The 15,560-nt window shown below is 49.6% G+C and overlaps 1 protein-coding gene across 3 annotated transcripts in view; it reads left to right on the top strand.

The window, feature by feature from the left end:
- Dgkd (diacylglycerol kinase delta) overlaps positions 1–15,560 on the top strand; it is an 81,933-nt gene that overhangs the window by 35,747 nt on the left and 30,626 nt on the right. For 2 of the 3 annotated variants that reach the window (XM_029565963.1, XM_029565965.1), the window contains 6 exons: positions 9,997–10,101; positions 10,404–10,536; positions 11,491–11,597; positions 11,932–12,057; positions 12,949–13,051; positions 13,871–14,033. In XM_029565963.1, the coding sequence (XP_029421823.1) occupies positions 9,997–10,101; positions 10,404–10,536; positions 11,491–11,597; positions 11,932–12,057; positions 12,949–13,051; positions 13,871–14,033 (737 nt within the window). Of the gene's footprint in view, positions 1–3,307; positions 3,368–9,996; positions 10,102–10,403; positions 10,537–11,490; positions 11,598–11,931; positions 12,058–12,948; positions 13,052–13,870; positions 14,034–15,560 lie in introns of those variants that run through there. The other variant, XM_029565964.1, reaches the window with a different exon arrangement.

Genomic DNA, 15,560 nt, shown 5'->3' on the forward strand with positions numbered 1-15,560 from the left:
TTGACCAAGGCTTAATAGACACTTTTGAGTTGTCACGTCCAAAATGCAGCTACTGATCCCCATCTCTCCACTGCAAGCCTGCTTCATGCATAGTGCTCAGTCTCAGAATGGCAGCTGCCCTTACCCACTGCCAAGGGGTCCTGTTGACTATTTCTCATTCATATCCATCTGGGCCTGCTGGCACCTTGCACCCTTCAGAGCACATCAAAGTCCAACCCTCTCTCTCCTCTCTATATCCCATGCTGGATTGCTGAGCCCTCTCCCAAAGGCTTGACTTCTGCCCTGCCCCACCATCAGTTTGCAGCAGAACAATCAGATTGGTGCTCTGGAGACCTGAGTTAGATGCAACCTCTGTGCAAAAGCTAGCTGCTCTCTGTTTCACAGGACGCAGAAGCTTAGTTCTTAAGGAGCCCTCCCTGCTTCTAGCCCCCTGCTGACAGCTGGCCTCACTCCCTCTCAGTCTTTCCTCTTGCTCCTCAATGCCCCTCCTGTGACTTTTTCTGGTCTCATTTCCCATTGTGCTCATCAGCAGCTGCCCCTTTCTTTCTTCAAGTCTCACTTCTGCCTCTGGTGTTTGTTCACTACAGGGGTCTTACCTGTTGGTTTAAAAAAAAAAAAAAACTGCCTGAATTTGTTTCTGGGGATGAGATGATTTAGAGCTCAAAATGAGGGATGAATGTGGGAGAGGAGGTAGAATTGAGGGGTGGTTTCTGACTTAGGAAGTTGGGTGGTTGGAGGCTGAGTCACTCACCTCTGGGGACAGTTGGCAAGAAGACCTCAAAGCTTCTGTGTTCTAAAGTGGGGCCCCTGAGGTGCCTGGCATGGATCTACGCATGGCCTGCTGTAAGGGAACTAGCAGGCGTTCTCAGCTCATGATGCTGTTGATCATGGTTTCTCTTGATTAACTTTCATCTTGTGCTCTTCTTGTCCCTTTACCAGCTTTTCCCAGTGGAGAGCTCTTATACAACTGTAGTACAGCATTGTGCTGAGATGCCAACACTAACTATCCAGACCCAGAGGATCACCATCTCCCTGGGGTTCTCCCCTGTTTCCCTTTCTTTCTGCTCAAGCCTTCCCTCTGCAGCCTCTGTAAGCCACCAATCTGTTTGTCATACCTCTACCATCATCATTTTGAAAATGTTGTATAGAGCCATGCAGCTTATAACCTTTGGGACTGGCTTTTTCCACTCAGCACAATTCCTTGTGTGCATCAGTGCTGTTCTTTTTATTGCTGAGTATATTCCATGGAACAGGTGCCGTGGTACTTATAGTCTACCCACAGGAGGAGAGCCCCTGAGTTGTTTTCAGTGATTGTGAACATCATGGATGGATGGGTATTTATTTTTCGTAGTAAATACTGGAGTGACTGCTGGGTCATATGCCAATTGCATGTTTAGTTAAAAAAAAACTATTTTAGGCCTGGCATGGTGGCGCACTCCTTTAATCCCAGCACTCAGGTGGCAGAGGCAGACGGATGGATCTCTGTGAATTCGAGGCCAGCCTGGTCTACAAAGTGAGTTCCAGGCCAGATGGGGCTACAGGAAGACCCAGTCTCAAAAAGACAAACAACTATTTTATTGCATTTTCTTATTTACTTACTTATTGATTGATTGATTGATTTGGGTTAGGGCTGGCAGGTGTGAGGTCAGAGAACAACTTGCAGGAGTCCATTCTTTCATTCCACCATGTGAGTCCCAGGGATTAAATTTAGGCTGTCAGGCTGGGCGTGGTGGTGCACGCCTTTAGTCCCAGCACTTGGGAGGCAGAGGCAGGTGGATCTCTGTGAGTTCAAGGCCAGCCTGGTCTACATAGTGAGTCCAGAGGACACCTTGCATAAGTTGGTTTTCTTCTTCCACCATGTGGGTTCCAGGGATCGAACTCAGATCATCAGGCTTGGCAGCAAGTGCCTTTACCCGCTGAGCCATCTCACCAGCCCCTGCATCTCCTGTTTTAAATCAAGTTGGATCACCTCTCTTAGGGTCCCCTCCCTGGCTCCAACTGTCATCCGTGCCAACAAATCCTTGAACTCACAGAGCTCTCACAGAGATCTACCTGCCTCTACCTCCTGAGTGTTGGGACTAAAGGTGTACGCCGCCACACCTGACACCAGCTGATTTTAAAGAATCTATTTTAAAGAATCTACTGGGCTTTCTCAGAGTGGTCATGCCATCTTATATCCTAACCAGCAATGTGATCCAATGTCTCTGCCTCCTGTCTGGCCCTTGGTGGTGGTGGTGGTGGTGGTGGTGGTGGTGGTAGTAGTGGTGGTGGTGTGTGTGTGTGTGTATGTTGAGACCAGAGGTCAACTTTGGGTGTTGTTCCCTAGGAGCCATTCACCTTGTTTTTTGAGGCAGTTGTGATCTCTCATTTGGACCTGGAGTTAGGCTGGCTGATGGCCAGGGATCCACCTGTTTCTGCCTTCCCAGCTCTTGGGTTATATGTGTGCCATTGTGCTAAGCCCACCACTTCCCCCTTGATGTTTGTTTTTAAGCTGACCTCTTAGGTGTGCAGTGCTTTGCCACCTTAACCTCGTGTGCACCTTCCCTGACAGTCTAGGCTAAATAATTGACCATGTGCTTATTTGCCACTGGTGTTTCTGCTGCTGCCGTAGGGAGGGTGTTATTTCTGGATGCAGGGGTGTTAGTCTCGCATCCTCCTTGGCCTTCTCTGGATACCATCTGGTAGCTGGGCAGCAGGCCCGTGCTGGATTGCCCTGGGTGCTGGCTGGAGTAGAGAGGCTCTTGGCTTCTCTGTGTAGATTTGCCTTGTCAGCTGCCTCTTTTCTGGGCTCTTGACAGGAAAGAGACTTTGGTGGAACTTTCTCCCACACCCATGGTGGTGTTAGGCCCTGGCTTCAGCTCCTACTCTAGGGTATACAGACATTGTTGAGTGGTCATCCTCTGGACCTGAGGCCACCAGCCTGTGCTGCATATCACAAGTTTCTCGTGTTCAGTTGTCTTCTGTTAGATATATCCCCAGCTAACTGGATTTGCATCCATGAAAACTGAAGAGCAAGTGGCCCAGCGTCTAGGCTGCGTGCCCTGTCCCGCCTCTTCTGTGCTTTGCCCTTTTCCACGCGACTTAGACTTTGGACATCCTGGGCAGGACCTCACCTTATTGCTGGGAGGGCTGTTTCCTGAAGTTGTATTGGTGGGTGGTTCAGCCTGATGGTGGGTCAGTGAGCTGCCTCTACCATTACCTTCTAGGTCTTATTCTCCACCTGTTTTGAACTCTTAGGAAATCAGGGTGGGAGGGGCAACTAGTTGATAACTTAATGAGGTGTGCATCGATCCCCAGGCCACTCACCCTGCCAGAGGGAATGCGATGTGCCACCCTTCTGTTCCCAGTGAACCCAGGAGAGCTTCAGGTGAGTGCCCACAGCCTGCTGCCCTGGGATTAGGTGCTCTTCAGTCTCCTCTTCTGTCCAGACACCACAGGCAGCTATGGGGAGAGACAAAGGCCCAGCGTGGACACAGCTTCCTTGGTGCCCCTTCACCACCTCATTTGCTGTAGAACTTGGAGTGGGCCCAGCTGACTGCATTTGGTTTCCTCTCTGGATAGCCACTCATTGGGGTGTGGAGAATGCTTTGGGTAGATACCTGTAAGTAAAATAACTGCCAGGTACCATTTGTTGGACAGTGTTGTCATCTGACACCCCCATTATCAGCCATAGTGGGTGTCACCCAGAGCCTGCCTTGTTCTGTGTTTCAGAACTTTTTTTCCCCCTCACAGTGCTGGGGATTGAACCCAGGGTCTTGTGCATGCTAGACAGGGGCTCCACCAGTCTTCCCCAGCCCTTTCCAGCACATCTCCTTTTCACCGTGAGTTCCCAAAGATCATTGCCTGTGGCCTCCTTGGCCAAGTCTTCTTAGGGCCATGGCCAATATTCTGACTAGTGTGGGTGTCTTGTGCGTGTAGAGCAGCATCTGGGTGGGGCCTGCTAAGAGGAGTAATGCCCAAGATGTCCTTAGTGTCCTGGTGAGGAAGATTCATGCTGGTGTTCGTGTTGGGGATGGGGTGAGGTGCCGGGTGTTTCTTCTTTTCTCTTGGGAGATCATGTACTTATCTGAAAAGATAGAAGCAAAAGCTTCTATCAGATAGGACCTTGAAGGCCCTTTTCTGGAGCACTAGTGTACATTATAAACTTAAGGCTGTTTCTTCAGTGGATGTCTTGAGGAGGTAACAAACAGTGCAGAAATAAGGAAAAGATGTAGTGTTTCCCAGCCTCTCACATTCCCTTACCAGAGGCATCTGATGTTTTTCTTCCTCACCGTGCTGTCCTGTCATTTGCTCTTAGCGTTTGTGTGTCTCAGGCTGACCATAGGGGCTCGTCTTCTCAGTGGCGGTCTGGTGCTCCATTGTATACCCATTATAATTACCGTAGCCAGTCTCCTGCCAGCCTTGTATCGATCAGTACATGAGTGATTCCAACCTTCCGGCTTTATGAGATTGCTGTGAATAACTTTATACGTACAGCATGTGGTTTCTTTTGCAGGTGAAGGATGGTTTGTAGAAGCAGTGCTGAGACAGAAGTCTGGATGTGAAAGCTTGATAGATTTTACTGTGTGTGCTTCATAAAGACTGTATTAATTTATACTCCAGCATGTGAGAATCAGTACCACACGCCGTCAGACTTTGACCTGTATGAATCTAGCTCAGTGGGTGAGGCTACCTGCTGCTGAGCCTCACAACTTGAGTTCAGTCCCCAGGATCCACATGGTGGAAGGAGAATGGAACCCTGCGGGTTGCCCTTTGACCTCCAGATGCACATTGTGGTTTACACATACCCACACACAATAAATAGATAAATGGAAATTAAGTTTTTTAAAAAATCTGTAATTTTAATTTGAATTTCTCTTAGGAATAATACCAAGCATTGTTCATAGATTTGAAATCTGCTTCCAGTCCTAAGTTAATGTGGCCCTACTGGTCTTTCATGTTCATTCCTGGATGTCTGTCTTCTGCCATTGCTTAAAACATGCAGCTTTCTGCTTTCTATCTAAATTTTTACATTTATTATGTATGTATGTATGTATGTATGTATGTATGTATGTATGTATGTATGTATTTGTGTGGTGGCTGACCAGATTAGGGAACAGAATATAGCAGCCTCCAGAAGCCCTATCGGATGCCCCTCTCCCCAAAGCAGCTGCCAGAAGCAGCTGACATTCAGCACTGTGGACTCCCGTGGGCTTTTCTTAAGTTCATCTAATGCACTCAGAGGTAGGCAGCACATACTCCCTTGTGTCTGGTTCTTCCAGCACTGTGGGGTCTCTGGTGCCATGTGCAGCAGAAGATGATTTATGTTCAGGGCTCCATGGTCCTAGCACATGAGCACCACAGGATATGTAGCTCCTCTTCCAGTGCGGGACTTGGTTCAGTGTTAGGTGGGCCTGCTGAGAGCAGTGAGACTGGCTGTCCCTATGGTCTTGGTGAGGCAGAGGTAGGGGTGTGTGTGTGCGTGTGTGCATGCGTGTGTTTGATCCTGTTGGGGCATGAGTGCAGGTGCTAAGTCACAGGGATTTGTAAAATTAGCTGATTCTTGTCCATTTTCCTTTCAGTTTGGTCTGTTTTTCCCTCACTGGTTCTACAGCTCCCTGACTGCAGGAGAATTCCACGGGAATTCACACCCCTCACACTCTTGCAGACGCTGGGGACACAGCGTTGCTTGTACCTTTGCCTTCCCTTCCATCTCTTCAACCCCAGGTTCTGGGTGTGCTGTTATTCTCCAGGGTTTGGGGTTCCGGGCTGCTGTCTCTGTGACTGGCCAGTCCTTTTGTACTAAGCTTGCTCATTTCATCATGAACCCTGGCTATGGTGTCATTGATTCTTCATAGGTCCACTTCTACGTCTGCTTGGCTTTGATCTTTTACATCCATTTGATCATGTGAACCATTTCTCTTTTAAATATTTTATTTATTTTTACTTTATGTGTATGAGTGTATTGTCTGCACATATGTAAGTCCACCCATGTCATGCAATGCCTGCAGAGGTCGGAAGAGGCTGTCGGATCACCTGGAACTGAAGTTAAGGACTGTTGTTAGCCACCATGTGGGTGCTGGGAACTGAACCCAGGTCCTCTGCAAGAGCAGCCAGTGCTCTTAACCACTGAGCCACTTATGCAGCCCCGTGAAACATTTCTTACCCTACAGATTGGCTTAGCTGCAGCAACATCTCTGGATCTTCAGTCTTTTCTAGCTCAAGGATGGATGTTGGACATGGTTCCAGCTTTTGTGTGTCATCCCTTATTTGCCACTCGTTACAGTGTCAGCTGCAAACATGGTGACATGGTGCTATTGTCATTCCTTAGAGCATCTCCCCTGCATCCTGCTTTCTGCTGGCCCTGATGGGTTGGGTTGGATGACATCCAGGAAGGTACAGCCTGGGGCTTATCCAGCCCCTGCCTGCTCCCCTGGGACCTCCCTGCCCACACAGTTCCAAGTCAAGGGGTCCATCCGGGGGCCTAAATGTGAGGCTTTGGATCCGGGGGCCTAAATGTGAGGCTTTGGATCCGGGGGCCTAAATGTGAGGCTTTGGATCCGGGGGCCTAAATGTGAGGCTTTGGATCCGGGGGCCTAAATGTGAGGCTTTGGATCCGGGGGCCTAAATGTGAGGCTTTGGATCCGGGGGCCTAAATGTGAGGCTTTGGATCCGGGGGCCTAAATGTGAGGCTTTGGATCCGGGGGCCTAAATGTGAGGCTTTGGATCCGGGGGCCTAAATGTGAGGCTTTGGATCCGGGGGCCTAAATGTGAGGCTTTGGATCCGGGGGCCTAAATGTGAGGCTTTGGATCCGGGGGCCTAAATGTGAGGCTTTGGATCCGGGGGCCTAAATGTGAGGCTTTGGATCCGGGGGCCTAAATGTGAGGCTTTGGATCCGGGGGCCTAAATGTGAGGCTTTGGATCCGGGGGCCTAAATGTGAGGCTTTGGATCCGGGGGCCTAAATGTGAGGCTTTGGATCCGGGGGCCTAAATGTGAGGCTTTGGATCCGGGGGCCTAAATGTGAGGCTTTGGATCCGGGGGCCTAAATGTGAGGCTTTGGATCCGGGGGCCTAAATGTGAGGCTTTGGATCCGGGGGCCTAAATGTGAGGCTTTGGATCCGGGGGCCTAAATGTGAGGCTTTGGATCCGGGGGCCTAAATGTGAGGCTTTGGATCCGGGGGCCTAAATGTGAGGCTTTGGATCCGGGGGCCTAAATGTGAGGCTTTGGATCCGGGGGCCTAAATGTGAGGCTTTGGATCTGGGGGCCTAAATGTGATACTGGTCCTGGCCAGGCCGAATCCCATCTAGTCCCTGCAGTGCCCTCGCAGGGGACTTGGTCACCCCCGTTTCCAGAAGAGAAACAAAGTCTACCCATGTTCAGCCACTAATGGCTAGGTGGTGGTCACGTCGGCATCTGCCGTGAACTTCCTCACAACAGAACAGACAGCTTTAAGGAAAGAAGCCCGAACTCAGGCTCCTTGACATGTGTCTGCTGGCTTTGCCTTTGCTCGCATGTGCAGGCCAAGAGAATGACACCATGCATTGTTTGGTTGATTAAGCCACTGGCTCTAAACACAACAGTCTTACCTCTAATCCACTGTTCAGGCCACCTAACACATGCAAAGCTAGTCCATGCTTTCAGCATGTGGAGGAGGAGAGGAGTCGGGGCGGAGATCCATTCTTCGACCACATGCTGAGCTCTGGAATCATGTAGCAGTTGATACCATGGAAGAGGTAGACACAGAGCAGATGTGGAAGAGGACATCAACTTACCGTTCCCCTTTGTGAGTGTCCTGGTGTCGTAGTGTCTCTGGCTTGTGCAGTGTCAAGTATGAGTTCTTTCTTTTAGTCTTTTTATTATGCTGATGAAAACGTCCATAGTAAGACTATTCTAGAGTGAATCATTAAGGAAGAGCTTGCCAGACTTTGGAGAGCGACTGTGAGCGATGAGCAGGGCTTTAGCTCCTGCAGTTTCCCTGACCACAGTTGAGGCCCTGCTAGCCCCACTTTTGAGTGTCTGGGTGTCTGTCTGTCCCTTTGGGTGGTAACCTTGTTCTTTTTGTCCTCAGAAACTCCACTCTAGAGCAGACACCCGGCAGCCCCATGGTGTCTCACCTCCTTCCTTGTTCCAGGAAGGCGGCACTGCAGAGCCTGAGTCTGCCTTCACTTCAGCATGGTCTTCAGTTGGCTGATGTCCCTGCTCAGCTCCCCTTCCCCAAGTCCTCATTCTAGACCCTGGAACTGTGAGAGGACAAAGCTTTCAGCAGAGACTTGGTTGCGTTCATCCCTCTCTGGGATGATCATTTAGCCACTTAATGTCATGTTCCCAAAGTGGGTCTTCTTAATGTAAGTTAAAGAGATAGGACGGGCAGATACTCAAAGACTAAAAGCATTTGCTTGTGAATCCCTGGGGAAACAGGCATTTTCCTAAAGCTATTGGTGGGAATGTAAAATGGTCCAGTGCCTGCAGAAGGGAATTTGGCAACAGCTAGCAAAATTGCATATGCATTTACTTTCTCTTCTAGGAATTTGTTCCAGAGATACACTGTAAAAATAGTAAAAGACTATATAGGTAGCAAGGGATCGTGAAGTGTGCAGAGTTCCCATAGTAAACTGGGCTGGTTGAGCAGCTGGTGCACCTGGGCTGTAAGGAAGAACCAGGGTCTGTGTTCGGGTGAGGAGTGTTGGCTAGGATGTAGGAAAAGCAAAGGAGGGAAGGCATTTCTGTGATGGGCTTCTTTTTAGAGGGACTTGAATGTACACGTGTTTGCACGTAGCTTATGAATGGAAGAATACCCTCCCTCCTTTGAGTTGTGAACCTGAGCCTTTAACAGTTGCGCCAGCTCTCCAAACCCCTCTCCCGTTTAAGTCACCTATGGGAACCACAATAGAGGGGAAGGATCAAAGCCACACTTCTGCCCAGACCTCATTTTGTAGGGTTGACTTTGGAACCACTTAAACATTTGTTTCATTATATTACATGTATTTACCTAGGTGTGTGTGTGTGTGTGTGTGTGTGTGTGTACACGTTGCACATGTGTTGTAGTCAAAGAACAACTTGGAGGAGTCAGTTCTTTCCTTCTACTGTGTGGGTCCAGGAGATTGAACTGGGGTCATTACCTCACTGGCCCTGTATCATTATAAAACAAAATTAAGAAGTTAGGGTCTTTGGAAATTTTGATAAACCTTGTCACATTTTTTCTCTAATTTAGTCTGTACCTGCTTACCTCCCATTAACACTTGAGAACTCTTTTCTCTCATGCCTTTGCTGATAGGGAAAGTGGATTGCTTTTCCATTCCTGGTGACTAGACAGACACTCAGCAGCTCTGCATTCCTTGATTAGCCATATTCTGTGTCTTCTGTGAAACTCAAGTTCACAACCTTGCTTCAGAAAGATTTTTCTTTTGGTGTAAAACCTCTCTAGGTTCATTTCCATGGTTCTCAGTACCAGGTTTAGAACCTCACTTCCAGCTAAGTTGCTCAGTCCTTAGCACTAGAAACTGCTTGTTGCTCTGTCATCTTACATGTCGAAAGTATGACTCATTTTTCTGCATCATTCAAGTGTTGGACATCAGTTTGAAGGATGTGAGTGACTGATGTGTTTTCCTGTGTTTGCTTCTGTTTTTGAGTTTTCTAGGACTCTAAGTGTTCATTAAGTTGATGGCTGGTGAGGATGTGATGAGATATGATGGGCATTTGGGATTGTTCTTGCTTTATAGTTACCCAAGATAACTGCTTTTATGCTCTGTTCAGTGTGAACACCTGAACAAAATAGTCATCCCCCCCCCACACACGCACGCACACACACGTACACAGTTCATACGTGCACACCTGCACATGCACACACACAGACACACATGCACATATGTGCGCACAGGCACACATGCACGCACATCCCCCCACCCCTCCATGCACAGGCCCACATGCACAGACCTGTGCACATGTGCACACACACATTTTCACTTTCTGTATCTGACAGCCTTGCCCTTGCTCACTGCCTTTCTCTCCCTCTAGGTCATCACTCCCTGTAGGAAGCTCATCCTGTGTGCTGATAACAGGAAGGAGATGGAAGATTGGATCGCAGCTCTCAAGACTGTCCAGAACAGGGAGCATTTTGAGGTGAAAGAGAAAGTGATGTCTTGGGCGCGTTTGCTGTCTGTTTCCCTCACCCTAATAATGTCCTGCTCTCTGAGTGTGTCATGGGTGGACCAGAGTTCTTCAGTTCGTCATCTCTACATGAATTCCACAAAATGAGGCCCGTTGCATATCCTTTCGGTGGACCTGTTAGTTTATGGCCCTGATTTTCACAAACCTGCCTTTTCCGCTCTGGGATACTTCATGTAATTGTGATTCTGATTAAGCTGCTACATTTAAGATTTTCAAAGGGACATCTTATCTTTGCCTTCTTATCATTCTTCCAGCCTACTCAATACAGTATGGACCATTTCTCAGGGATGCACAACTGGTATGCCTGTTCCCACGCACGACCGACCTATTGCAACGTGTGTCGTGAGGCTCTGTCTGGGGTCACATCTCATGGGCTATCGTGTGAAGGTACGAAAGCTGCATTTCTTACTCTTTTGCTAAAGGTGACCTGAGTTTTTACTTGATAAACCATTTGAAATCCAGACACAGTCACAATAACTACCACTATGTTTGAGGCTGGTCAAGGGTGATGTAGTTTCCCCAACTCCGTTCTTGATTGTCCTACAGGAGTCAGTATATGTCGATGGTTACTACAGTGCTTCAAAAAGGGAAAAAAGGGAACTGGTGGAGAGCAGACAAGGTCAAGGCCTTGTCTAGGTTGTGTGTCATAGATACAGGGAAGAAAATGCCTCATAGAATACAGGGTCAGGGGAGGGTTTGTGTAGGAGCCTAGGCTGGTGGCAGAGTGGAGATCAACAAGTAGGGACTCCAAGCTGTGGCTTGTGGTCAGGTCCTACTTGCTGTTTATTTTGTATCACTCACAATGTGACTATGGTTTTATGTTTATTTTTATTTTTTGTCTTTTTGATTCAGGGTCTCCCTGTAGCCCCCAAGCTGGCCTGGAACTTGCTATATAGACCAGGCTGGCTTCGAGCTCACTGAGATCCACCTGCCTCTGCCTCCCAAGTGCTGGGATTAAATGTGTGCACTACCATGCCTGGTTTATATTTATTTTAAATGGCTAAAAAAGCAATCTGAGAGTATTCTGTGACACAGGGAAGTTATGTGAACTGGAGGTGTCAGTGTCCACAGGGTCTCTGTAGCTGCTTGCCTTTATACCACGTAGTGACAGCCAAGGAGCTGTGCCAGTGGCCAGCACTGGCCTACAGACCTCAGCGGCTCATTCCTGGCTCCCCTCACTGTCTTTGCCCACGCTCTACCGTTGTGAGCTCAAGGCATCAGATGGTGACCACCCAGCAGAGCTCCTTGCACCTCTCCAACCTTCCTAAGCAGCTGTCTGCCCCACAGGGAGGCACCTGTTAAGGACGAAGCTTGTAGGGCTGTATATTCCTTCTCTCACAGTGTGTAAGTTTAAGGCTCACAAACGATGTGCTGTGCGCGCAACCAATAACTGCAAGTGGACCACGCTGGCCTCTATTGGGAAGGACATCATTGAGGACGAGGACGGGGTACGTTTAGGGAGATTCTGCCCACCATGCAACCTACACAGTCCCCCTCCTGTGCATCTCATTTTAGATGGTCACACTGGGAGCTCTGGTCACTGTGCTCCTAGCTCTTCCCTAATCCCCATAAGTCTAGGTGTCTCCTCACCTGTTGGTGCTGTGGTGTGGGTGGCACCTGATAGGCCCTATCAGACCCTTGTTCCACTGGCCATTGGGGGAAAAGCTTGTGTGGGGAGGAATGTCTAGGCCGAACAGAAAAGGAACACTTTTGCCAGGGTGCTTGGCTGGCCCTGGGGTGGAGCTCTGGGGTGTCTCTAGCATGTCCTTGCCTGGTCTGCAGATTGCCATGCCCCACCAGTGGCTGGAAGGAAACCTGCCTGTGAGTGCCAAGTGCACTGTGTGTGACAAGACCTGTGGCAGTGTGCTGCGCCTGCAGGACTGGCGCTGCCTGTGGTGCAAGGCCATGGTGAGTGGGCCCTAGGCGGCCAACAGCTGTCCTGCCCTTGGGTTTGTGGAGATATGGGTGGGGCCTGGGGTCTTGTTTTTCTCCCTTCTAAATCCTTGTAAGCTCCCCAGCCCTAAGAGCCTGTATTCTAGACTGTCCAGGGAATTGACTGTTCTTGTGCCTGATCATTCTCAATCTTGACATTTTATAGTTCCTTTCTTTTGACTTTGTCCTGACTTGTACATGACAAACTGTCATGACTGCCCCATCCAGCATCTCAGCAGGTTGTGAAGGGGTCATTTGGGGCAAGCTCACCAACCTTTTCTATGAGAGAGATAGGAACGCTGTTGAAGATCTGAGAGAGGTTTGTCCTGGGACAACAGTTAGGGTGAGCACTGTAAGGCGGAGACACAGCATGGCTGTGGCCTCAAACAGGTCCTGTGTTCAGTCATTGTCGGGAATGGGTGAAGGGGGTGGGGAAGGGAGCAGGGCATTTCTAAGGAAAGGTAAGGGAGTCTTGAGGGTTTTGGTGCTGGGTCAGCACAGTTAGGCAGCTGTGGTTCCTGTGACTGGTAACTGGTTGGAGCCCATGGCCAGAAGGAAGCCTAGGCATAGGCTGGCACGTGATGGCAGAGCTGTCCAGGAGTTCTACACCCCACCTGAAAGCTAAGGGTAGCCATAATAGAAGGGCTGGAGGTTTTGGTTGGGTTTCATGACTGGCTCTCACTGGGTGCTTCTCATTCTTGCCTCCTGTGGTACAAGGCCAAGGAACAGAGTACTTGGGGCATAGGCTGGCTTTCTCTGACAGCATCTGCCTCTCTTGGGGATGGCTTACCAACTGCTGGGCCAGGAAGTATCTGGTATGTGTGAGGAGGCTGGTGACCCTTGGAGAAATGTGGATTCCTTTTTTAGGTTCACACATTGTGTAAAGAGTCCTTGGTGACAAAGTGCCCGCTTGGCCTGTGCAAGGTGTCTGTCATCCCTCCCACAGCACTCAACAGCATTGACTCTGATGGTAGGTGCTCTGTGCTTGCTGTCCTTATCTGTATCCATATGCTGTTTCTCATGCTACCTTTCCTGTCATCCCTGGAAATGGATGTCTTGGAACTTTTGAGACATGGTCAGCAAGAAGCCAGGCATAGCTAGGGGGTGGACAGAGGCAATAATTGGCATCCTGTTATTTGCCATTGGACTCATGACTTGGCCAGCAAGCACTTTCCTGGAAAGGTTGATTGGTGCACTTGACTATTGAGTGGTGATAGCTGGAGAGGTAGCTCAGTGGTTAAGAGCATTGGCTGTTATTGCAGAAGACCTGGGTTCAAATCCCAGCACCCACATGGCTGCTAACAACTGCCTGTAACTCCAGTTCCAGGTGATTCAACGCCTTCTTCTGTCCTCCATGGACACTGCATGACATGGGTGCACTTACATACATGTAGGCGATACACTCATACACATTAAATAAATAAACAAATAAATAATTAAAAAAAACTGTAGGGCATCCTGGTGAAGCATGCTGGCAAGTTTGTGAAGGGGGCTCTTGGGGTATGTAGCTCTTAAGAAAGAGCTCTACTCAGTTGGCTGCCAGAGGAGGAGGTAGCACAGTGAGGTAGAATCTAGAATCCTTATAAATGTGAGTTGAGGCTAAGTGGGCTCATGGCTCACACCTGGGGGATGCTGCGGAGGGAGGGGTGTGGCCCACTGGCCCAGTGGTGTGTGCCTGTAAGTTCGTCCGTCTCTCTAGTGCTGTCCGCTGCTCATTTAGTGCACAACACCCCAGTGCCTTGGTGCGTCTTGTGAGGGTTCTTCTGTCCTATTTCACTCTTACTTCCAGGGTTCTGGAAAGCCACTTGTCCCCCATCTTGCACAAGCCCACTGCTGGTCTTCGTCAACTCCAAAAGTGGGGACAATCAGGGTGTGAAGTTCCTCAGAAGATTCAAGCAGCTGCTGAACCCCGCCCAGGTCTTTGACCTCATGAATGGAGGACCACACCTCGGGTAGGGAGCGTGTGAAGTGTGCCATGCTTGGAACGTGCACTGTTTTGTAGATAAGGTGTGCTTGTTTTAGAAGGGTCAGAGAGAAGAAATTCTTAAATGGGGAAGATTGGCTTTCCTGAACTGCCCTTCCCCAAAATCCGCTTATGAGCGAGGAACCTGTTCCTAAGAGTTGGTAGAAGTTTGTCTTTGCAGCTTCTATTGCAAGACCAACATACAGGAACATGCACATGCACCTGTCCAGCTGCCGTGTACAGCATGCTGTCCACACCTACCAGCTCCTGCTTTTGGGTTGCCTCCAAAACCCACAGGTTGGCGCTCACAGACCTGCCTGGCTCTCTTCATTGGCTGCTTGGTTTCCAGAAAGGAGCTTTTCTGCAGCAAGGCCAAGGGCTCTTCCATCTCGGGAGCACAAGGGGCATTTCTGTGCAGGTGCAGAGAGTTGTGAGGGGTGCCAGGGCCTGGGGCTTTTCAGAAGCTAGCTGGGGAAACAGTGCATGTCCTTTTTGGTCTGTACTTCCCACAGATTTGCAGGAAACATTTGTTTCTATAAGTAAGGACTTGGAGAGAACATGGTAGCGTTGGGGGGATTGTAATGGAAGGTGCCTGCAGCTCCCACTCTCTGGTGTGTGTTCTGGGAGGAGCATAGGAAGAGGCTCTTTGAGAGCCAGATGCTGCCACAACGTGAGCCTGGGCTGCCTGTTTGTCCGTGCTGGCCCTAGCTCCTGGGGCCTCCTTCAGTGCCTTGTAGGTTGATCTTGTCCACTCGGCTTACTGGAGGAGTCACCAGTGGCCTTCCTCCTCAAAGGCTGTGCTCTGCAAACACCTGTTTTCTGAATGGTGCTAGATAGAGCCCGTTCCTTGTGCAGTTGAAGAACTGGCTTCAGTTCAGCAGTGGGGGTGAGAGCGTCACACTCAGTGACTGCCGTAGGCTGAGCAGGCTCTGGTAGCAAGCATGCTGCCAGGGGTGTTGGGTGAGTGCTTCTGCATGCTGTGGGTGGGCAGGCTACACAGTAGAACGGAAGTTTGGCGTGCATTCTGAGCTCCATGCTCGCAGCTGGAGTTGGGTACAAAGTGAGGTGACATAAGAGGTTCAGTGAAGTGGTGTAGGGGCCGGTTTACTCACTTGCTGTTTCCAGGAAGCCCCTGATTCATCCAGCTTGTAACAGGACTTACTTAAGTTCTGGCCTTGGCTGCTTACCACTGCCTCTCCAGAGGGCATAGGTCCTCACAGATCAGCATTGAAAGGACACATGGAGCTGTTTCTCTCACCACTTGCAAGTTAAAAGCAACCTTGCCACTCAGACTTAGATTCAGATCTGTGGTAGTGGCTTGCCCATCCTAGCCTGTGTTCTGAGCACATCCTCTACTGCCAGCTCTGCTACAGGTGGGGTCTGCAAGGCTGCAGCTGGGAAGGCAACACATGAAGATAATTAGATGTCAGTGCCTTGAGCACCGACTCTTTGGGATCCCAGGTGAGGGTACCTGAGGAGAGCCAGTGTGGCAGTGTCTGATGTACCAGTCTCTGAG

The sequence above is a fragment of the Nannospalax galili genome, unplaced genomic scaffold (assembly GCF_000622305.1).
Source record: "Nannospalax galili isolate Female #2095 unplaced genomic scaffold, S.galili_v1.0 scaffold1138, whole genome shotgun sequence".
Taxonomy (NCBI): Eukaryota; Metazoa; Chordata; class Mammalia; order Rodentia; family Spalacidae; genus Nannospalax; species Nannospalax galili.